General features: G+C 40.1%; 1 protein-coding gene across 16 annotated transcripts in view; it reads left to right on the top strand.

Annotated features, from left to right (window-relative positions):
- The window catches only part of Fhit (fragile histidine triad diadenosine triphosphatase), a 1,878,988-nt gene that overhangs the window by 1,197,541 nt on the left and 657,048 nt on the right, over window positions 1–24,399 (top strand). For 15 of the 16 annotated variants that reach the window (XM_031344761.1, XM_031344749.1, XM_031344785.1 and 12 more), the window contains 2 exons: window positions 12,529–12,674; window positions 15,519–15,548. In XM_031344761.1, coding sequence (XP_031200621.1) covers window positions 12,529–12,674; window positions 15,519–15,548 — 176 coding nt within the window. Of the gene's footprint in view, window positions 1–12,528; window positions 12,675–15,518; window positions 15,549–17,819; window positions 19,153–24,399 lie in introns of those variants that run through there. The other variant, XM_031344774.1, reaches the window with a different exon arrangement.

Here is a 24,399-nt window from a genome sequence, read left to right as displayed (position 1 = left end):
AAAAAACAAACAAACAAAACAGTCCCCGCTCATGGTCTTCCTGCCCACAATTTTTCATCTTATTCCTTCTCTGCCCTGTCTTTAAGAGGATGTCCCCATGCCCCACAGCACCCCTACTCCCTGCCAGGTCTCCCCATTCCCTGGGGCCTCAAGTCTTTCAAAGGATAGACTCCTCTTCTCCCACTGAGGCCATACCAGGCAGTCCTCTGCTGTGTATGTATCAAGGGCCTCAGACCAGTTCCTGTATGCTGCCTGGTTGGTGGCTCAGTGTCTGAGAGATCTCGGGGGTCCAGGTTAGTTGAGACTGCTGGTCTTCCTATGGGGTTGTCCTCTTCCTCAGCTTCTTACAACCTTTCCCTAATTCAAGCACAAGGGTCCCCAACTTCAGTCCAATGGTTGGGTGTAAGTATCTGTATCTGTCTCAGTCAGCTGCTTATTGGGCCACCCAGAGGCCAGCTATGCTAGGTTTCTGTTTATAAGCACACCATAGCATCAGTAATAGAATTAGGCCTTCGAGCTTCACAAAGCTCTTGAAAAAAAAATCCTAAAGCTCAAATCCATTTACATCTCTGAATATAATGAAGCTCACTCTGCAAGAACTCTGGCAAGCACTGGAGTTGGGGTCTCACTTCACTCTGACAGGCTCTGAGCTTAGCTGCTCAGGGCCTCTCTCTTCACTCATGTGGTGCTGGTGTGACAGTATATACATGTCTGGTTACTGACAATCTATTTTTATTACATGTTTTATTTTTAGAAGCTCTCCAGTAAATTACAAATTCTTAATATTACTCTCTGATCCACATTAAATGTAAAACCTATTTATAGCATTTTGGAAATGGTTTTTACACTAAATACTTGCTGTGATTATTAAAATTTTTTCATAAGGGATGAGTCTTAAAACTTTCAACTGTAAGGTATATGATATTTCTTCAATCCCAACATTCTCCAACTCTTAGCTTCTGAGAGTAATTTTATAACATATTCATATTCGGTGTGTCCCCTTTTTGTCTTTATATTTGATGGACAGACACATTTGAATGACAGTTCATCTTCCCTTTCAACACTCTCCTAACCAGAATCATCCAAACCACAGATATTTCTGTCTATACTTGGTACAATAACAATAATAATAGATTTTTAAAATGCTTACTCAGAGACATTGTAAGACCCATAAATGACTCCTATATCATTAAGAAAGGGGGAAAGGGAGTCCTTGAGAAAATATTTTTTATTGCTTTATCATTGAATAGTGTCAGGTTCTTGGTATGCACACTAATATTCTTTTTTTATTAGATATTTTATTTATTTATATTTCAAATGTTTTCCCCTTTCCAGATCTCCCCTTCGGAACTCCCCTACCCCATTCCCCCTCCCCCTGCCTCTATGAGAGTGCTCCCCAACCCATCCATTCCTATCCTTCCTCCCTGGCATTCACCTACACTCAGGCATCAAACACAATCAGGCCCAAGGACCTCTCCTCCCACTGATGTCCAACAAGGCCATCCTCTGCCACATATGTGACCAGCCCAATGGGTACGGGAAATGCTTGCTGATGGAAAACTGATATGGAAGCTGTCTCCTGAGAGACTCTGCCAAAGCTTGACATATGGAGGCAGAAGCTCACAGCCAACCATTGGACTGAACTCGGGGGTCCCTTATGGAGGAATTAGAGAAGGGACTGGAGGAACTAAGGGGGTTTGCAGCCCAATGGAGGAAGCAACAGTGTCAACAGGCACACTAATATTCTTACCTCCTTCATGGCAGTCAACACTAATATATTCCTCTATGTTTCGCTGGCAGGGCCTGAGAAACCCCTTTACCACAATGCTCTAAACAAGTTGGATGGAGCTGGCAAAAGAAACAAAAATCTATTTGGCAATAAACTTAGTCTAGGCATTGTGGTAAAAAATAAATGCTGCCCACTGACTGATAATCTAGACCCTAGACTTCCAGGTCAGTCATTCCATGGTACAGCATGATGAGGAAAGAAAAAGAGGAGGAAATAAAGTTATAGAGCCTTCACACTAGCAGTTGGGACTCTGGCCTGGAAGTGATGTGCATCATTTTTGCATTTGACATACAGAACTAAAGTCCTAGGGTATTATTCAGTGCAGCAGCCAGGGCAAAATCTCACTGTGTATCTGGACATATTTTCATTTTTTTTTTAACTGGTTCTTTTATTTATTTACATTTCAAATGTTATTCCCCTTCCCAGTTTCCCCTGCACAAGGCCCCTGTCTCCTCCTCCCTCACCCTGCCTCTATGAAGGTGCTCACCTACCTGCCTACCCACTCCTGCCTCAGCAGCCAAGTGTTTCCTTATCCTGGGTCATCAAGCCTCCCTAGGACCAAGGGACTCCCATCCCAGTGATGCCAGATAAGGTAGTCCTCTGCTACATATCCAGTTGGAGCCATGGGTACCTCCTGTGTACTCTTTGGTTGGTGATTTAGTATCTGGGAGCTTTGGGGGTCTGGTTAGTTGATATTGTCCTTCCTAAGAGGTTGCAAACCCCTTCAGCTCCTACAGTCCTTGTCCTAACTTCCCCATGGGGTCCCCATGCTCAGTCCAATTTTGACTGTGTACAACCACATCTGTATTGATCCAGCTCTGGCAGAGCCTCTCAGTGGACAGCTATACTGGGCTGTTGTCAATAAGCACTTCTTGGCATTACCAATAGTGTCTGGGTTTGGTGTCAACAGATGGGATGGATCCCTAGGTGGGGCAGTCTCTGGATGGCCTTTCTTTCAGTTTCTGTTCCACTCTTTGTCCCTGCATTTCCTTTTGACAGGAGGAAATCTGGATAAATATTTTTGAGGTGGGTGGGTGGCCCCATCCCACAACTGGAGGCTGTGCCTATCCACTGTCTATGGTCTCTACAGGTTCTATCTCCCCGTTGTTCTGTATTTCAGCTAAAGTCCTCTGTGTTGGATCCTGGGAACCCCTTGAGTCCCTGGCTTCTGGGACTTTCTAGTGGGTACCCCCAGTTCCCTCTCCCACTGCTACACACCTACTTTCAAATTCCCGACCCTCTGTACTTCTCCCCCATCTCTTCCCATATCTGAACTGGCCCCCTTTTTCCCCTCCCTCTTCTCTCTCCCTCCCAGATCGCTCTTTCCCTCTACTTCCCAGAGATTATTCTTTTCCCTCTACTGAGTAGGACTGTGGCATTCACACTTTGGTGTGATCTTCTTTCATCTTGGGTTTCATATGATCTGTGAGTTGTATCGTGGGAACCCCTAGCTTCTTTCTGGCTAATATCCACTTATCAGTGAGTACATGCCATGTGTATTCCTTTGTGATTGGGTTGCCTCACTCAGGATGATATTTTCAAATTCCATCCATTTACCTGTGAATTTCATGAAATCATTATTTTTAATAGCTGAGTAGTACTCCATAGTGTAAATGTACCACATTTTCTGTATTCATTCTTCTGTTGAGGAACATCTGGGTTGTTTCTATCTTCTGGGCTATTATAAATAAGGCTGCTATGAACATAGTGGAGCATATATCCTTGTTATATGTTAGATCATCTTTTGGGTATATACCTAGGAGTGGTATCTGAACTTTTAATAACTCAAAATTCTTGTCCAAGATTTTTAATGACTATCATAACATCTACATGATCATATAGGTTTCTGTTCTGCATCTCTTGCCTCAACCTCCTGTGTGCTGGGATTATAAGCATGAACCACCATGCCAAGCTTTCAGCTAAAGCATATCCTTTAGAACATTTGTCCTATAGAGTGGTCTTGAAGTCATTAATGAAACAATAGGTTTAAGAGAGGCAAGTAACTTTGTGGATAGAAGCAACTGCCCTATAGCTCATCTTCTCGAGACTTACCCTTAGAAAAAAACTGACTCTGACGTTTGTCCTCTGACCTCCACATGTACAGTGGTACCAATGCACCTGTATTTCCACAGCATACACATACATACATACAAAATTAGTAAATTAATAATTTTAATTTCATAGTTATGCAAATTTGAGAAATACTAATTAGTGTAATTTCTTTTGGAAGAACATAATTAACTATCCTGATGGGGTTGAGAAAACCTATATTGTATTATAACTAGTGTTTTAGAGTAATATTGGACTGCAAGAAATTTGTATCAAGAAAAGTATTGTTGGAACTAAAAATGGAACTAACATTTTTCCATACCATTGTAGTAGGAGTGCAGTGTTTACATGGAGACCTCCTCACTGTTGGAAACATGGAGATTGTAGTAAGCAAATGTGCTTCATGGCCTCTGCCATGCTTTTCACTTAATAACTTGAACATCCATTAGAACTCTTGGGGCTTCAACTTCCAAACTTGAAAACAGAGAAGTAGTTGTAATAGTACCAGCCTCTATCACTGATTGTCCCTAGGACATAACTAACAGTGTACATACTTCTGATATTGTTTGCTTTTTCACAGCTGAGCAGTTTAATGTACACATATTTTCAACAATGTGATACTAGCACATCAATCAAAATAAGATTCCTTTCTGTTGAAAATTCACAGGTAATATGTTAAATTCAAGATAAATACTGCACCCGAATGAAATATAGGTACACTTTCCCCTGCCATTTCTATTTTATTTCAAGCTCCCTTAATTTTTCTGTGAATGTCATTCACACTTTTGAGCCTTCAGAGCCATGTGCAAGTTTGAGGCCGTCAGACAGCACACTAATTAGACAAGGATATCTTCACACTGTTCACATGACCATGGCCTCATTTTATCTTTGTCCCAGGACAGAAGATGAGATAATAGATACTTGTGAATGACTTACCCTGATGTGTGCACAGTCATATATCATGGCTTTAATCACAATCTTCTCAATTGATTACATTCCACACATCCCACTTGCTTTAAGTTACATGTCAACCACTTTTGTCTACTGCCATTGGGTGTGCTGTTAATTCTTCATTGAGTTACTGTACTGCTTATGATGGTGTTCAGTAAAGATGGTGTTCAATGCTTATGATGATGTGGTCTAAATCATCAACATGCTGCACTCCTTTATTGCAGCATGTAATCATATTTATTAAATTTGAAGTTACCAGCTTTACTTTCCAATATGAAAATTCACTGAAGTACCTGGATTGCCAAGAGCATATTATCCACTTTGTTTCAAAGCTCTCTAAGTGTGCTACTTAAACCAAGTGCTTCGATTCTTCTCCTGAAAAGGGTGTGTTGTTCTTTCAAGTGCCATTAAGAGTAATCTAATGCATCTACAAGAAACTCTGCATAATGATGAACACCTGTAATCCCAGTGACTCAGGAAGCTGAGGCAGGAGAACCACAGAACCACAAAGGTTTGAGAGCAACTTAAGTAATTTAAAAAGATTAAAAATAAAGTAAAATTAAAATTATAAAGGGCTGGATATGTAGGTCAGTGGAAAAGTGTTTTAACTGTTTTTAATATCCATCACAATCTCAAAAGGAAGGAAAAGAGGAAGGAAGAGGAGGATCAAGGTAGAACGGGAGGGAGGGAAGATAGATGAGGGAAGAAATTATGTTTTAGTTAAGGTTTCTAATGATCCGATGAAACACCATGACCAAAAAGAAAGTTGGGGAGAAAAGGGTTTATTTGGCTTATACTTCCATATTACTGTTCACTATTGAAGGAAGTCAGGACAAAAAAATCAAATAGGGCAGAATCTTGGAGGCAGGAGCTGATAAAGAAGCCATAGTGGGTGCTGCTTATTGGCTTGCCTCACTTGGCTTGCTCAGCCTGATATCTTACAGAATCCAGGACCATCAGCCTAGGGACAGCACCATCTACAATGGGCTGGACCCTCCCCACTTGATCACTAATTGAAGAAATGACTTACATCTGAGTCTTATGGAGGTATATCCTCTACTGAGGCTCTTCCTCTCTAATGACTCTAGCTTGTGTGGAGTTGCAATTTCAGCCATGACAGATGGGATGGAATGGAGGGAAAGAAAAGGGTAGGGAAGGAAGAAAGGAAGGGAGACTGTACAAAGATAGGAGGAAAATGCAAAGATGGGAATAAATAATAAATTCTACAGGATGAAAACCTCTTGCTTATTATTAAGCTACACGCAGTACTGTGGTATAAATGAACACAAACTCTTTTATTGGTTCCAAAGAATTTTTAACACCTCCTTGCTGCAAATTCACGCTAATAATCCTCATCACCAGTGATAGGATAATTTGATTTATTTGTTGACTTTTACATTTTTAATCTCTAGAACAGATCAAATAAATAAACAAATGAGGCTGGACCTAAACAATTCTAAGAATGTTTGCTGTCCTATTTAATTATCCCAGTTAATACATGTCCATTTTTATATCATGATTATGTATTTAAATGTATGTTACAGAAGTGCCTAGGAAAAGTTTCTTAAATCCATCAGTTATTAGCCTTGATGAGCAAAATTCAAACTTAAGAAAGAAATTTATTCCTAATACAAATATTGCAACATAACAACTATTTTTGTCTCTGGGCCAATAGTCTTATTTTGCATTTTTGCTTTACACTCAATCCAGACAGACCCCTGTGATTTTTTTTTTTTTTTTAGCTTTGGAGACAGCAGAATAGGTTTCAGAAATAGTGTGGAGTTTTCCCATAGTAATTGGTAGTGATTGGCTATAGGATGTTGTTGATAAGATTCTGTAGCTCTGATTTGAGAAGAGAATGCTGCTATTAACTGTTGATGTCTGCTGAGGTTTAGCAACAGAAAAGGGTGCAGAGGTGTAGCATTTTGTACCTTTCCATTTAATGGAAAGAAGTTTGGGCTGGACAGCTGAACATCCTGAATTTCAATGCATGTTGTGCTCCTAAGTAACTTTGTGATTTTGAAGAAATCAATTAACTTTATTTATTAATTATTTTTTCTCCTCTCTCTCTCTCTCTCTCTCTCTCTCTCTCTCTCTCTCTCTCTCTCTCTCTGTATGTGCAGGTACCCATGTTGAAGCAAAAAGACAATTTTGGGTAATGGCCCTTACCTTCCACCTAATTTGAGAGAGAGTCTCTTGCTATTCTACCAGTGAATACATCATGAGAGGTGAACTTTGAAGTTCTGGGGATTCTCCTGTCTCTACCTCCTATCTTTCTGGAGTGCTAAATTTACAGACACATGCTATCTTATCCAATTTTATGTAGTTTCTGGGAACCAAGACTTCATGCATGACTGGATAGTACTTTCCTAGGAAGTTATCTCCAGCATCTAACCCCATATTGGCATCGAACAAAACAGGTATTATAGTAAATAATGTTTCATATTATCTTGTATTAATTATGAATTCCTACTAAGACACCGAATGAATGTGTCCAATCATTTATTTTTATCAAAATATAGAAATTACCTTCATTGACCCTGTATGTGGTAGTTGATTATCATACTGGCCCCAATGTGCATGTCTCCTCAAGCCCATTCTCAAGTTCAGTGTGCTCTTTCTACTTCTTTTATTAACACTAATTTTATTTTCTGCATTGAACCTGGTTGGTTTGTGATTCCTACCCCCCCAAAAAATGTGAAGTAATTTAACCCTTAAGAGACCTTAGAGATTCTACATCTAGTTTAGGAGGAAGTATCACGGAAAATGAAAAGACTGTCTTTGCCCCAATGCCAGCCATCTTCCAATTGAAGTAGGGACATCAATGAGCACAGGTTAGACTTAAAGCAAAAACCACATAGAGAGTCATGGTGACAAATACATCCATCTCATGTTGTGCCCTCCCAAGCCTTGAGCAGGCTGAATAGACCTTGAGCACTTGTCACGATGAACCTTAATGACCCAGGTGGAGTTATCCTCCTTGCTGTACATGCAACTTCCTATAGGAACTTAGAATAGACTGCCTGCTTGCTTTGCAACATAATTCAGCTGAAACAAAGGATAGGGTCTGTAGACTTGCCCTGTATAAACACAGTGCTGAATATTAAACTTGGAGCCTTGGTCAGAACCTTGTCTTGGCTTCACTCTTCTCTCATACCCCTCCTTCTCATTTCCAGTCCCCTTTTCAGGTAACCCAGTTCTCCATGACTGCTGCACAGCTACAGGTGGTGCCCCAGGTTGGCCCCACATTAGGTGCCACCTATTGTGAGAAATATTAAAAAAATTAACCCGCCAATTCTCAGAGCTGCTGCTTCTCTCAACCCTTCAACTCCCCGGTGAGGCTGGACTGTGCTCCCGAGGTCCTGCTGCCTGCAACTCTCTCTACCTAGCCCCCGCAGCATCTGGCTCACTTGACCCTGGAGTGGCTAGTTCCCTCTCTGCCATTGGTGGTCCCACATTCCAGTAACCAAGTAAAGTAAAACTCTTGAACCTTTATGTATCAATAAATTCTCAATTTACAAGATGCCAATACAATAATTCCAGAGCCAATTGATAGTGATAAAAGCTTTATCCCAATTATTTTAAACTTATGATATCATAACAACATGTGGCTCCTTAAAGTCACACTGGATCATGTCTGCCGCTATCTGGGTCTTCCTCCTCTCTCCTGAGACACTGTCTCTGTAACTCTTAGCTCCACCTCCCTTTCCCCTGTCCAATCACAGGCTTCCTGCTGCCCTGTAATTGGTCAGGGAAAATCCTGCAATATCACATGACACTAAGCTCTTTCCAGTTCATCTTTTATGCAGTAGTTGAAAATTGTTATGGGCATTTAAAATCACTTCATGGCTATCTTGGGGCTAGATAGTCTGTGATAGGCCTTGAAAATTGGTGTCAGTGGACAGCTGGGATGCCATGTTCCCTAGTGTTATGCAGTAAATTAGCTGAGTTTGTTAACAATTACTTGGTCTCAGCATACCCAAAGGGTGTGTGCTCTATGCCGATAAGGAGATTCATTAGCAAATGATGGATACAGGGGACATATATACACATATACACACAAACATACAATGGTGTTGTACAGCTGGAATGATAAAGGGTCATCTCCAAATGAGATTGGTATAAGCCTGTTTATTTTTTTCATGATGTATTACTACTATAGATAGTTCTTAAAAGTAATGAATTTATGTATATGTTACATGACCTGGGGTTAGGTATACAAAAGACAAAGGTTGGGAGTCATTTTGATTTAATTCCCTTCATATTTCCACTTGTTAAATATTGGGTCAAGTTAGCTGTTACCATCTGAGAAGCAAAGTTGATAAATAGTGGTTTTGTGGCATTGACAAGGATGACCTCTATGTGTTACTGATATTACAGCTCTGTCTCTCTAGTTTCCACTTTGAGGAGTTGCTTACATGAGATGTCAGTCTTCCTGTAGCTGGTTGATCCATGCAGACAAGGCCCACAATTGTTGGAAGTTGCATTGTTGTTATCTGGCTGCTGTGCGATAAATAGGCTTAAAGGAGAGTATAATTTAAATTATAAGGAGGCGTCCCCCTTGTACCTCAGGGAATGGGTGTGGAAGCAGATATGGAAGACCTCAGCTGGGTGATCAGGGGATGTGAAAATTCCCATAATCAGCTTGGGAAGGTCAGCAGTCAGCAGTGCAGTGGTGGGAACCACACCTGTTGGCCTTGGAACCTCCTGGGTCTCACACTGCCCAGCCAGATCTGCCCACCTGTGAAGCCCTGAATGGTGAAGAGTGAGAAGAAGGTAGCAAAGAATCCAGAAGGGTTCTAGTCTTTGTTCCTGAGACAGAAAGAGCAGCAAAGAAGAACAGATGCTTCTCTGGTAATTTCCTCAGGGTTTGTTTATATCTGGGATATGGCATTGAACTTCTCTTAAGAGGCATGGAAATGTCTGAAGGCTGGTCAGAGTACTTTGTATATGGATGTAATGTTAGAGAATTACAAACATGTACTCGTTATAGCCCCACGTGAGCCTACCTGTGCTCTACCTGTGAGCAAAAGCAGGATGGCTGAGAAGGAGAATGGGTCATTTTCTAGATATGGCTTCCTCAAAAAAAACAACAACAACAACAACAAAAAAACCCTCTGTGCTACCCACTACCACATTGCTGTACATGGTCTGGGATACTGGCTGCTGCTACAGGATGTGTGGATGCCCATGAACTGTGTTGCTATCAAAGGTCACTTGAATGTCCACCATTGCTGCTACTGCCTTGTTAATGTCTGTGGTCTGTGCTGCTGTCTGAGCTCATGTAAAAGCCCATAATCTGAGATGTTGCTGGGGGCCTTGTTGATATCCATGGACTGTTTTGCTGCTGGAGGCCATGCTGATTGCTGTGGTCTTTGCTAACACCTGAAATTCTGTTGATATTTGTGGTCTATACTACCACCAGAGGATATGTGGATCTCCATGGCCTGGGCTCCCACCTGAAGTCATGATTATCTCCATAGTCTGTGATACCACTGGAGATCATATGGTTGTCCAGTAGTCCATGTAGCCACAGGAAACCATGATCTTGCTGTTATGGGCAGGAAATCTTCTGTTGCAGGTATTGATGACTCTAGACTCATAGCTGAAAATGAGAAATATTGATGTTTCCTTCAACAACCTCTTCCCTGGCCCTAAGAAAAAGAAACAGTTTCAACAGAAAGTCATTTAAGAGAGCCCTTAAAAGCTTTGAGAGATGCTGAAGTATAGCTCTTCACAACTGATTGCTTCTGATGGGGGCATGGGAAAGGACTCGGTTTTCTTTAAGGGATAAGTGGGTGTTTAGGCACTGGAAGGGTGACCATGCTCCAATGAGTATATGGGCAACACAAATTGGACTTGATCTATTTTGGGGGTGGGGCACAAGGGTGGGAGAGTAGACCTGGGATAAATATGAAATGAGTGTGATCAGGGTGCATGTGTGAAATTCCAAGTAATCAATATAAATACTATTCTGGAAAAAAATAGGAAGGAATAAGATAGGCAAAAGTCCCTCTTGATGAATGGAAAACAACTTTGGGGCGAAGGATAGATTTTGGTAATCTGCTTAAGATTAGAAAAGCAAATTCTTCATTTCTAGGTGTTTTGTTGACCTATGATAATCAAACTCACTACTAGAGGATAATTATCTTTATTAGTATCAGATGCCCTGTGGGTGGGTAGGTGCTCCCTTCACCTCATGAAAATTGAACTCAGATTAAAGAAATACCTCCTTTCCTAGCTTTTTGTTGATGTCAATTCCTGGAATGTAAACCACATTCATCTATTTATCTCTCCTTGTCCCTTTCTCATATAAAAATCAGGCCTGCCATGCTGAACTCTGCGCACTTCCCTAAGGCCTTGAGTCCAACCCTGTGATGGGTTAAAGTGCTTTGTATTCTGGTGAGACTTGCAATTGCCAGATTGTAGTTTTATTAGATCCCTTTGCTGCTTGGCTCCAGGCAGAAGTATGCTTTCTTAAAATAAGAAAAAAAAGGGGTGGGGTGATGTGGAGAATAAACTTAAGGAAAAAAATAACAGTTTTGTTTTCTCTAGCAAGTACTTAGAAACTGAGTAAGTAACATACGCTGTATGTATATATACACAGATAATCCCTATATCTAGTGGATTAACGTTAATTTCTCAGTAATAACAGTTAGAGAACATTCCAGTCTATCCTTTCCATTTTTCACTTATATTACAGTCTTCAATCAATTATGTATGATTTCCAACAGTTTATCTGAGAATGAGTTTGGCCCATCAGTATGTTAATCTTTAAGTAAGGCTAGGATAAAACATGATACTCTTAGGTTAGCTGTATTACATACCTACATATTGGATGGATATTTTTAGCTCACAGTGGGTTTATTGAGATGTACCATCTACAAGTTCAGAAGCATATATGTATGTATTTACACAGGGGCAATTTATCTATATAATTCATACATATGTGTGTACACATGTGTACACCATAGATTCAACTATAAAAAGGATATAGAATGTCAATGTAATTGTTACTATAATTTGCTACCAAAAAAACAATAAATTTTAGTCCCTTTTCTTCAGACCTTGGTATTTTCTCAGACCAGAAATGTAAATGTGCTACCTTGTCTAACTTGTAGAATGCATCACAACTTGTTTTTGTGTGTAAGAAACAGCCCCTTTCTTTAAAGATTTAACTTGAAATATCATGGGTTATGAGTAACCAATTGTAGGAACCCTCATGTGGAACATCTGTTATTTATACACAAGGCTCAAGGTATCTTCTCCTAATGTCTTCAGCCCTTCTGTATCATCTGATATTGGACACTTTCTATATGTTTCTATCATTTCTCTACAAGGAAACTTGACAGTGTAATCACAATGTTCTAACAAGCAAAACACCAAGGTATTCCAATTGCTAGTCCACTGCAGTGTGCTTAGCTGCTGGGGAAGATGGAGGTCAGCTGATGATGGCCCAGAATAGATCTTGCCTCCAGCTGTAATTATCTCAGCAAGTCCTGGCATCACTTTGTACATTACCATGTCTTTGCTTAAATTCTCCTGTGTGTAAAGGCATCTCCCTCAAAGTAAACTAACCATCTTTTAAAGCTTTTGTTTGCTAAGTGTTTCTTCCTTCATTTCTTAGTCTACAAGATTCCAGGCCCTGGGTCAATGGGACTCGGGGCTTCCTGTATAAACTGCTGCATAAGAATGCAACTCAAAGCAAGCCAAACTTTCCTTAACATACCCCACTACAGATGTCCTCGTGTGCCCACTGAGGCCAGTGGAGCGCTTTCGTGACCTACGTCCTGATGAAGTGGCCGATTTGTTTCAAGTGACCCAGAGAGTTGGGACAGTGGTGGAGAAGCATTTCCAGGGTACCTCCATCACCTTCTCCATGCAAGTGAGTTCACAGATTGTTCACCACTGTTTCTTTCCTTCCTTCTAAAGCTTATCGTACGGCTCTCTATCTTAGCCATCTTGGCAGAGAAGTGGTTTTTGGGGTCTGCATTTACATAACAGCAGGAAAAAGTTACTAATGTAAGGCGGCTCTGTTGTCCATGGCCCCAAAGTGGACCATGGAATGGCGTTGCAGCAAATGTCTGCTGTGCTGTTTCTAAAGCAGGTGGGAGTTATAAAGAAGCGATTTAAGGGGATTGATTAGTTTGCTTCTCTGTTGTAATGAGATACAAACCAAAGGCAATTTGGACGAAGAAGAGGTTTCTTTGGCTTATTTGTGTACACTAAAGCCCATTATTGAAGAAAGCTAGGACAGGGGCTTAAAAGTTAGCAACCTGGAGACAGGAACTGAGGCAGAGACCACAGGAAACACTGCTCACTAGCTTGCTTCCAGGCTCACATTCAATTGCCTACCTTTCTTAGACACCCATGACAACCTGCCCAGGGGTAACTGCTCACAGTAAGCCAGGCCCTCTCCCATCAATTAGCAAACTAGAAAATGCCCCTACAGGCCATCCCAACAGACAAATCTGATGGGGGCAATTCCTCAACTGAGATTTTGGCTGCCCAGTTGTTTCTAGGTTGTGTCAAGTTGACAAAAACTAACCAGCACTGGGAATTTACATTAGAACTGTTTTGTTTGATTGTCCTTGTTTTTTTTTTTTTTTTTTTTTTTTTTTTTTTTTTTTTTTTTCTGCATTGTGTTAAGTATTCTCTGAGCATGCACAGGCTCAGCCCTGCTGTGGCTCCAAGGAGTGCAGTGATCTGACAGCTAATGTGAGCCTCCTCTTCATAGCTCTTACTTTTCTCCAGATGTGATGCAAACTGCAGTGATAGGTCCTAGGTGGCTACAGTGAGTTTATTACATATAGCCTACTACAAGATGAAGACAGCAGATCTTTAGAGATCTGCTAGCAGAGCTTAGGTCAGTACTCCTCAGGTTGAGAGAAGGATGTCCATGATGTGTGTCATCAGTTCGGAGCTGAGCACATTGTCAGTGACGCCATGAACCACTTCAGATCCCTATGGATAGAGGTGGGGACAACAGCATATGTACAAGGGCCCTTGTGCTTAGATGCACACCAACTTCACTTCTCGGCTGGTTGGAAATCAGCGCCTCCAGCACATGAGGACTGTATCCTCAGCTCTTCATGCTCACCAGCATGTCCAGCATCTACATCAATTATTCTCTCTAGTAGTTAGTCACATTGTATTCACAGTCAGGAAGCCCAGAAGGAAGAGGTGCTCACCATTCTTTCTTCTTTTCATTTATCCCTAGGACATTGGTCCAGGGAATGCTGAGGCCCATTTTTTGCATAGATCTTTCCTCCTCAATTAGTCTAATCTAGAATCTCCCTGATAATGTCTAGAGTTTGTTTAAAAACATAACTTGAGTCAACCTGACTACCAATTATTAACCTCCACGCCATCCTTACACTCTTTCCTTGGCTTTTTGCCATAGACTTCCAAAGGCGATAGGTATAGAAGCCAATCTATTGAAGTCTTTGACAAGAGATGTTCTCATCTCTTTCTAAAAACACCAGTTCTGGCTTGTCTTTATTGAGAGTATCTAAGCATCCCTAGAAATACAATTTGAGACAGTAATTCAGCCTGGGATGAGTTTATCAAAACTCTGTGGCAAACTGTTTCCAAGTAGACCAGGAAAAAGGAAATTGATGAGAATATCTACCAGGAAATGCTAGTGTAGGTTATCCAAGTATAATTCCATGAATATGATGCCTGACTATGGGTAGAATTGGAGCAATTTTGCATAAGTACTGTTGTGAAACTATTTTAAAATTACTTCACATTAATATATGTGTGTGTTACAATACTGTGTACCCTTCCTCTCTCATACACATGCACCTTCAAGGATAAAGAACTAGGGTTTCACAGAGTAATCTTAATCAATCCTCCACATTCTAATAGCTTTGGTCCTGTCATGTTATCTTCATAATTGGGAACTATGAAATTGCTTTTGGAAGCCATGAATGGGTTACGGTTCAAGTTTGAAAAGGTTTGATGTACATGCCAGACATGGGCTTAACCCTTGTCCTAACAGGGCATGAATCCTTCCCTCCCATCAAGGTCATAGAGGGATAAAGTTAGCCCAAACCACTGAGTAGTAATTCTATTTTGAAATTGTGTGTTGTAAAGAAGTTTGCTGCCTTCTCTCTAGAGCACCTGCTTTCGGTTTTAATGTACTTGGAGACTGAGCCTGTGTGCTCAGTTTTAGCAGTGACGCAATTGATAATCATCCTGTTGATCTTGAGAAGCTAGGAGGAGGAAGGGACACATGCACGAGGGTCTGCCCACCACAGTCACTTTACTTTTCTGGCTTAAGGTCAGGAGAGCTTGAAAAGACTGTTTCATCTGAACCTCACCTTCTTGCTTAAAGAATTTCTTGAAGAGAAACTGAGTCAGATATTAATTAAATGACTCCTGGTAACCAAACCATGGTACCTTGCCTCTCCAAACATTTTCAGTCTTATTTTTTAATGTGATTAAAACCATAGCTGAAACCAAAGAGCATGAAAAATAGAAAGGAGTGGCCTGCTGGATAATTCATTATCATTTTTTTTTTTTACATAACTCCTCACTCAGAACGAAATGGGGACCTGTCTGGTCCCACACATTCAAAATGAATGGTCCCCATGAGACTACTACAAATTAACACACAATGAAATTGGATGTAAATTATTAATGGGCATTATTTCTGAATAAGCAGGCAATATCATCAGTCAGTTCTCACCCCAACTCCATTTCTTTTTTCTTTCTCTTCTCCTAGGATGGTCCTGAAGCTGGACAGACTGTGAAGGTGAGTGCCTATTATGTGCATACAAATTAATATGAGCGATTATGGGAACTAATAAAAAAACCACAACGAGCCATTTGCAGCACATTGCTCTTTCATTATGTTATCTTCGAGGTCAGAGAGACCCTCAGTGTTAGAGCCATAAATCCTGACATTATAAACTGTGCCAAACAGTATGTTTCCCATTAGTTTACAAGACATTTACCCTTTGTAGTAAAATTATTACTGTGCAATTGCTAAAACAGAAACTAAACTGAGGAGTCCTAAAACATAACAGGGCAGGGTACACCAACTTCCTGAGGGTTATGTGGGTCCTGTATAGACTAAGGCACCTGACATATCTTTAATTCTCAGCACAATTTAATTTTACTTGTTCCTTCTGAGTAAAGGTACATCCTGTTGTGTGTCAGGTGCCTCCCTTTCCACATGTCTTTTCTTTAGGCACACACATTTCTCTTCTCTCTAGCTACTAAATACCAAAGTTCAAACTTAATGGGGTCAATGGAGTTCAAAATGGTTTTAAAGTGTACTATAGAGGAAAGGAGGATTTATTATGATAGCCTCTGATCATAGTAAAACTAAAATCCTGGCGGGTTATAAAGCAAAAATCCAGGTTCTTTCACAGGAATGTGAATTCCTGTGGTTAGGTTCAATGCTTAAGTTATAGAGAAGGCTGGGTTTTATGATGGTAACAATAAGAAGCAAGTTACACTATGCTGCTGATGTCATACATGGTGAAATAGAGCTTTTGGGTTTCAGGGCTGGCTTTGATTGACAGGATAACTTGGCACCAAGTCATTCCAAGTAAACATGGTGCTTTTCTGATTTTGGTTTATAACTGGCTCCAGTGTTTAATATAACTATAGTGAAACTTTGCAAATAGGATGTCTGGAAATTTTCATGGGGAGTGAATGTCTCAAAGAGAAAGCTAACAAATTCCAAATGATCAAAAGAGTGGCCCCAATTTCTCCAAACACATGACATGGGAAACTCGACAAAGGATAAGGACATTCAACTTTCATCCATTCCCCTGTCTGCTGCCATGTTAGGCAGATACTAAAAGAGGATGCAAAAATCAGTGTCTTTGCTTTGAAACTGATTCTTGAAATACAACATAAAGGTGTTCAAGCTTGGCTACCAGAGTTCTAAAAACTCACAATTCAAATGTAAATTTAACATGCACTGAGTTAGTTCACATGCATTGTGAAATATCTCATTGGTACAGCTTCTGAAGCCATTAACAGTACTGGAGGTAGAGCGAGCAACATGGGAGGATACCCAGCTGTGTAGTAGAACACACGAATGAATAACACACATATTAAACATAGTTAAAATTTATGTGGACAGGTAGATTATGTGCTCTAAGGATTTTATTTCAAAATTCTAAAGAAATCATTTACATGATTTTCTATAAAAATGGATCTAAATAGAAAAAAGTAGCTTCAAAGTTGCTAAGGCCAGAAAAAGGATGAACCAGACAGTGACTGCTAATGGCTGTCACTTGTAGTTGATAGATGTTATGTTATTTGGGAGATGGAGATTGTTTATTATTATTATTATTATTATTATTATTATTATTATTATTATTATTATCATTATTTTAAAAATCCAAATAAGCATTGAGTCCACCAGGGCTGAAGATCATGGCTATAGAGTTTCAAACTCCAATAGCAGTATCTCCCACTTACCTGAACACAAGTTGTCAAGTTTCTGCTATCTTTAATGGTGATGATAGGGGATTGACTTATAATCTTAAGCACCATGTATGAATTACTGAATGTTCATAAAATAACCCACACTGTTTAGATTAAGCTAATTTCTGTAAATAATTGTATCCCTTTAAAAGAAATAAGCATATTATGTTTTGAAAATTTTTTTTTGTTGTTTCCCGACTGATCACAGCATTTCCACAGTATAAATGTGTGAGGTCAACTCACATCCTTTTTGGAACATAATACATAAAGAAAAATTTTTCAAACACATGCACATGTGCACACATACACACTCACATCTTACCTTCACTTGACAGTAAACTTTTGTTAACTGTCCTGTTACACTCAGTCCTCGTATCTGCAAGTGGATAATCTACAGTTGTCAGATTGTGATCTTTATACCACCTTGCATGAAATTTTACTTGGGAGTCAGCTAAATAACAGTGACTAGCACAAAGACTCAGCTGTTATTTTAATAAAATCTAATAATTCACAATGCCATGGGCAGGATACAGGAACCCTCATTATTATTAAGAAATATACCTGGTCTGTTTCTTTTCAGACAATTATATTTCCAAGCCTTGCTACTTTCTGGTGACAGAGTAGCTCATAGATGGTGTTCATGGAACCAGGATGCGTGGAATCCAGTCCTGCCGCACTAGTAGCTTCTCCAGGAAGCACAGCATAGTAGCACCTTCAGAATCTGGCTGTCCTATTTGGATAGTTTTTGTCAAGGCTGGGAATATTTCATGTTTTGAAATTCACACAGTTACACATTTTGAAGGGAGGTTGGTCAGCCTACCATGGAACGCATGGGGCCTATCCTTGCATTCTTTACCTGTGTGTGAGATTCTCAATGCTGTTTAGTGTCTGATTTCTGGGTTCTAATCCACTTTTGCCAAATGCCAGGTGGTAATAACAATAAGCCTATTAATGGCCTTTTTCCCTGAAGCAAGTGTTGCTATTGTTAATGAGGGTACACCACTGAGTTAGCCTCTTGAACAGGATGGTACTTCAGGGAATGTTTTTTCCTGAGGCTTTAGATTCTGCTTAGCAACGCACAGGCTGACCTGGCTTACTCATTAAGACCCTTGGAACAAGGAAAAGGAAATATTGAAGTTAAAAGTGACCTCTTATTTTATAATTGATTATTTGGTTTCCTTCTTGAGTTAAATAGTAGAACACGGCTGGGTACAGGGTGATTATTACAATGATGTGGATATCCTACAGGTTTGAGAATTAATCTCTTTCTCCTCTCTGCTACTCAGCCCTTCCCTGACACCCACCCAAGCTGTCCTGGGGAACCTCATGGTCCCTCTCCTGTTGTCTAGCTAGATTCCTGTCAAGGAATTTTTCATTACTTCTGACACATTGGTTTGTTTATGTATGTTCCTTTTTTTCCTGTTGTTTCTATTGTCTCCATATATATATGTATATATACACACTCACTTTGTGATTTTGGATTCTGTTGTTATTGATGATACTTAGAGCATATTGCCCAATGGCCTCTGGAATGGTTTACCATGAAAGAAACTGTGGGAGGAAGAAGGTCCCTCTTTAGACCTATTCCACTGTCCTCCTTTGAAGTCTGCCATCAAAGAATGATCTGATCTACTTGTCCCAAAGGAGGTGTAATGCACTCCCTTATCAAGCAACTGCCTTTTTCAGGCATACTGTGAATGCAGAACAAGCAGGCCTAGATCCAAGAGCCACTTTCTCTCCCTGCCACTTCCTCCTGTCTATAAAAACACTTTGTCCTGTTTCCTTTGCTGTCTGAATCTGAAGCTACCCTCAGCCTATAAAACTTACATCAAGCGAGTGTGCTACAGTCTTCCCTCGTCAATCTGAACCACCGTTGTGGTGATCCTTACCCTAACCTAGTAATAGGAACAAAAAAGTACTTCTCTCCATACTTTATCTGCAGTGCTGTTTTAAGAGAGACACTGTGACCTTCTGTGCAGAGACAGTTGTCTACTCCCAAGTTTCTATCTTTAGTCATCAGGAAGTAGGCTTTGTTGTATATGTTTTCCATTGTGCAGCCAGACATCCAGGTTTCCTGAAATGTCTATGAAAAATCCCCCATATATTGCAGTCATCACACTGAATTTTCCATAAATTATGTTCTCAACTTCAAATCACAAGTGCAATTGTAGCCAAGCAGAAGACCTAATGCTTATACATCCCTTCAAATGGGATGCTTTCTAATAAGCTTAGTGGGAACCATTTTCTTGATGCTGTTCCACGATCGTCTCCGGGTGGAGGATACTTTAGGTGTATTTAGGAAAGAGATTTATTCCAGATAGGTAATCTCAGAATCTTTTATATAGATCGTACTTGCAGATCCTCTTCCATGTTTATAGTATGTGGATACTGTACTTGAGGGTTTAATTTTATACTATTAATGTAGAAAATATTTCTTAATAATTGTAGAAATATTAGGAATTACTTCCTCCATTGCTGCAGCAGAAAAATAGGTGTTCTTTAAAGAAATATTATCGAAATTTGTCTTTAATTTCCTATTACCTGGTGCATTTTTTTGTGTCCTGGATCAGGTCCTACACATGACATGGAGATCTAGGCATCTTACAGTTTAGTGCACATAGAGGACACATAGCTGTCAATAAAATTAGAGAGTTAATGTAATTTGGCATCTGTCAGAAGGGCCATGAGCTCTATAACTTACCACCCTGGGGCAGGCTCTGAAGTCCGTGAGCCTTGATTTTCTCATTTTCCAAATGGAAACTATTGAATTGTTTGGTGATGAGAAGAGGCTGACATGAACACATAAGGAATATATTAGATACTAGGTAGGATTTAGACACATGTATGGGACTTGAGCCCAGATAACCCCCTTTAAATCCCATGCTGTCACTGGTGTTTGTGTGTACTTGTGACTCTCTGTGTGTGTGTGTGTGTATGTATTTGTGTATGTGTGTGTGTATATGTCTATGTCTGTGTATATGTATAAGTGTATGCTGTGTGAGTGTTTGTGTATATGTTCATGTGAGTGTATGTATGTGTATATCTGTATGAGTATACATATATGTTCATATGTCTGTGTGTGCATGAGTATGTGTTTATGTATGTGTGAATATGTATGTGTTTATTCATGGATGTTATAGATAACTTTGGGTATTATTTTTTAGTGTCTTTCTACCTTGGGTTTTATTGAATCAGGGTCTCTCACTGACCTGGATCTCAAAAAAGTACATAAAATAAGCTGCATGCCAGCAACCCCCGGTGATCATTTTGTCTTGCTATTTCAATCCTGGGATTAAAAGTATACATACCATATCTAGCTTTTTTACATGAACATTGTAGGCATAGAAGCCAGGTCCTAATGCTTGGATAGCAAGCCCTTTACAGATTAATCTATCTCACAGTCCTATTTTTCTTTTATGTGTTTGTCTATGCCTATTTGTGAATGTGTTGTGTTGACATTCATGTTTGTGAATCCAGGTATACTCAAACCAGATGGGCACAAGACACAAGGCACAGGTAGGGAGTAGAGTATAGTAGTTGGTGAGAGTTCTCACCTCCTACCTTGAGACAGGTTCTCTCTCTGTCTCTCCCTGTCTCTCCCTGTCTCTCCCTGTCTCTCCGTTTCTCTCTGTCTCTCTGTCTCTGTCTCTCTGTCTCTGTCTCTCTCTGTCTCTCTCTGTCTCTGTCTCTGTCTCTGTCTCTCTCTCTCTCTCTCTCTCTTTCTCTCTCTCTCTCTCTCTCCCTCCCTCCCATCCTCCCTCCAACTACATATGAAATCCTAAGCCTACCTGGCCTATGAGCCTCTGGAGACTTCGCTGTCTCCATCTCTCATCTATCTGTAGCACAGTGAGATAACTGATGTACCTGATGCATATTTTTTACATGGCTTCTGAGGATTCAAACTCAGGTCCTTACACATGTAACAAGAATTTTCACGCACATATCCAACTCCTAGCTCCAGTACACCAGTAGTATTTGTTGTACTAATTATTTAATCTCAAATCAAGATTTCTACCTTGCCTTTGATCATTCAGTTCCCAGACAAAAGACACATAGCCTTCATATTTATTATAAGTCTCTATAGCACTGGAGTAGGGCAGATACCTGCCCTCTAAACTATTAGAATATATTTCTCCATCAATAAGCCCAAGTTGTTATTTGCCATGTTCCATCTGGGCAGCTCTTAACTCCTGCTGGCCAGCCCTCATGCCATATTTTCATGATTTCTGCCCCCTGTCTTCTTGTCCTCTCTCTGTCTTCTCTCTCTCTCCTTCCCTGTGGTCCCCTGCCTCTAACCTCAAGGCCAGGAACCCAAAGCTCCACCTATATCTCTTTTGCCCAGCTGGAGGCTGAAGGCATATTTATGCACCAAACAGAGATAACTTGGGGTGAGGCAAGGTTACTTAGTGTCACTTCGGTCTACTTACCAATTCTTTCATCCTTGGGGGCAACCAGGCCTTGAGGGCCAGTATTTTTACCATTACAATAAATAGCAAAAGACCAAACCTCTACGATTATTTTATATAATATTTTTTGCTTTCTTCATTTTAAAAATTTTAATATGTTTGTTCGTTTGAGAGAATACCTATCTATATAGTCCAGGAAATAGCTATACTGGAACTCACTATGTAGACCAGGCTAGCTCTGAACTCAGAGATCTGCCTCATCTTTCTGCCAAGTGATGAGATTCAAGGTGTGCATCGCTACAACTGGCTTTTTCATTAATAACAAATTCACTAGTATTTTTTTAACCTTTATTTAAACTAAGATAAGGATGGACCTTGGCAGTGTGAGCCTGATATGGAAATTGTGACTCTAAGTTGACTTTATTAATATGTATTGCATTTTCTCACAACTAGTTTCTATCTAGTAGCTTTAATTTTTGAACAGCTTTTGGTCTGTTCATATATCTTGGGGTTTTTGAAAAAAGTGGTTTAAATTTGTTATGATAAATAATACTTGATCTGAGTATAGTGACATACTATAACCCTATCATTTGGGAGGCAGAAGCTGAGAAGGAAGTTCAAGACTGGCTTGAACTTAAAAGCAAGTCTTTATCTCTTTCACTCCCTTGCTCCCTCTCTCTTCATGCTTATGTACGTACACTAAACACATACACACACACTCTCCCATACACACACTCCCATACACACACAAACACACAAATATCATATGTGAAACAATTTGAAAATTCAAACACGTACATTCTTAATTGGAAAAAGTGATTATTTATCTGAATTTTTTGATTGTCTGTTCTGAATATTGGTGTGTCTGATTATTTCCTGTGAATGGATCAACAGTGCCGAGAAAACTTACCTAAAGTGAGTTTCCATTTGAAAGCCTTGTCCCCTGTCCTTATTTAGTCAGTGGGAGGTGGACGCAGAAATTCATTTTGCCAGATACCATGATGATTCTGAGGCATCTTACATCCTAAGCCACATCTATGAAAGGACAGTAAAGAACAGCTATGGAAGGTTGTCCGTGGACTCAGCGCCTTCATTCCAGACTCACTGCAAAGGAAGATGTCATGTGCACAGGGTGGAGAAACCCAGAGCTTGATAATGAAAAAGATTTGGGTCTGTTATTTATTATTTTCATTTGGAATGAAATTTCCAGAGAGCTTCAATCTGCCGCAGGTCTTTTATCCTCTGATGAAAGCCACCGCGAACGCTGCCTTGTCTCTGTTTATACCTAATGCATGTATTTACTGCCGGAAGAATTAGTGTCTTCAGGATGCAGTAGCTTTTATCTTGTAGAATTGCCTTATAATTTGCATCTGTTCCTAGAATAAATCTAATTTGACTGAGTTCAATAAACCAAACACAGTTGTGATGTTCAGTAGACATTTTGAGTGTACTTCTTGGGACTGGCTACTTTTTGAGAAGTGGCAGGGCTCCAGGCCCCCTGGCATGTTGATCTCCTGATGCTTTCCCACAAACCCTTGGACACTAGCTCTCCTGGCCAAAGAAGGCACCTATGTCTTTGGAGACCATTTTGTTCCTCTTAAACCTTCAAGTTTCCTTCTAAGCAGGTATCAAAAGAGTAAAATTTTCCATTTCTTTTTGTTTATTGTTCAGCACAATGGTTTATATTTATCAATGTGTCTGTTACTCATCTACAACCAAAAAGGGCAGTGAAGGAAGTGCCTTTTGAGGATCTGTTCCCCCTGGCAGTTACGAAAGAGATGAAAACAATCTTTGGGTGTGATTGAGGTTGACAATCAGGAAGTCTAAGGCATAGTAGGAAAAGGCTGGCAAAGAAAAGGTAAGAAGGATAGAAAGGAGAAGTGCAGAGGTCCAGGTGTGTTTCTGCTCTTGCTACAAAGGACTACAGAGAAAGCATCAAGTAGTAGTGAGTACACGGTCTGCAGAATAGAGGTGGAGCTTGAACACAGGAGAAGAAGTGGAAATCAAGGAAGGCTGTAGAATCTAGTTAACAATGAGAGTCCTCATTATTCTAAGGCAAGCACAAGGATATAGAACTAATCTGTATTGCAGAGAACATAATATTTATATAACCTCTCCCTCTTCTGGAACATTGTTGTGCTGATGAGAAGTTCCTTTCTTTTCCTGCGGTTTCTCATCTGAGCTTTAGCAGCCTCTTCTATCATCCAGACCTTACCCAGATGTTTCCATTCAGTCTTCTCATCCACAGACTAGTGATTTAGAATGGATGTCCCTCTTTCTAGGTAGACTTCATTCCCCAGAGAAGGGGAAAGAATCAAACTTCTCCATTTCCATTCTGGCTAACTTGTATATGCATATATAACTTATATACATATCTGTTTGGTCATAACAAAGGAAAACTTAACCAAGATCTAAGATATTGTCATGCTGTAACTTTTAAATTTTAGTTTTTATGTCTTACTTACATTTGGAGAGTAACCTGGAAAGGATGGGGGTGTTCCCTGGCTGGAAAGAAATGCAAGGCTGTTGTGATACAATTAGAGGAGATGACTCTAGGACCAGACTCTAGGATCAGTTTCAAACACAGATGCTTCACCTGCTAAGTACATCTACCTGATACAAGCCAAGTTTTCTAAAGCCCAGTATCCATTTACACATTTATCAAATGAGGGTTTCACTGGTCTTTTAATGCCTTCTAGGGATACTGTAAGAACCAAATGGATGATTATGTGTCCAAGCTCTTAAAACTGTGCC

Source organism: Mastomys coucha, unplaced genomic scaffold, assembly GCF_008632895.1.
Source record: "Mastomys coucha isolate ucsf_1 unplaced genomic scaffold, UCSF_Mcou_1 pScaffold10, whole genome shotgun sequence".
Taxonomy (NCBI): domain Eukaryota; kingdom Metazoa; phylum Chordata; class Mammalia; order Rodentia; family Muridae; genus Mastomys; species Mastomys coucha.
Note: the sequence above shows the minus strand (reverse complement) of the source record. Positions and strands in the feature narration are given on the sequence as shown.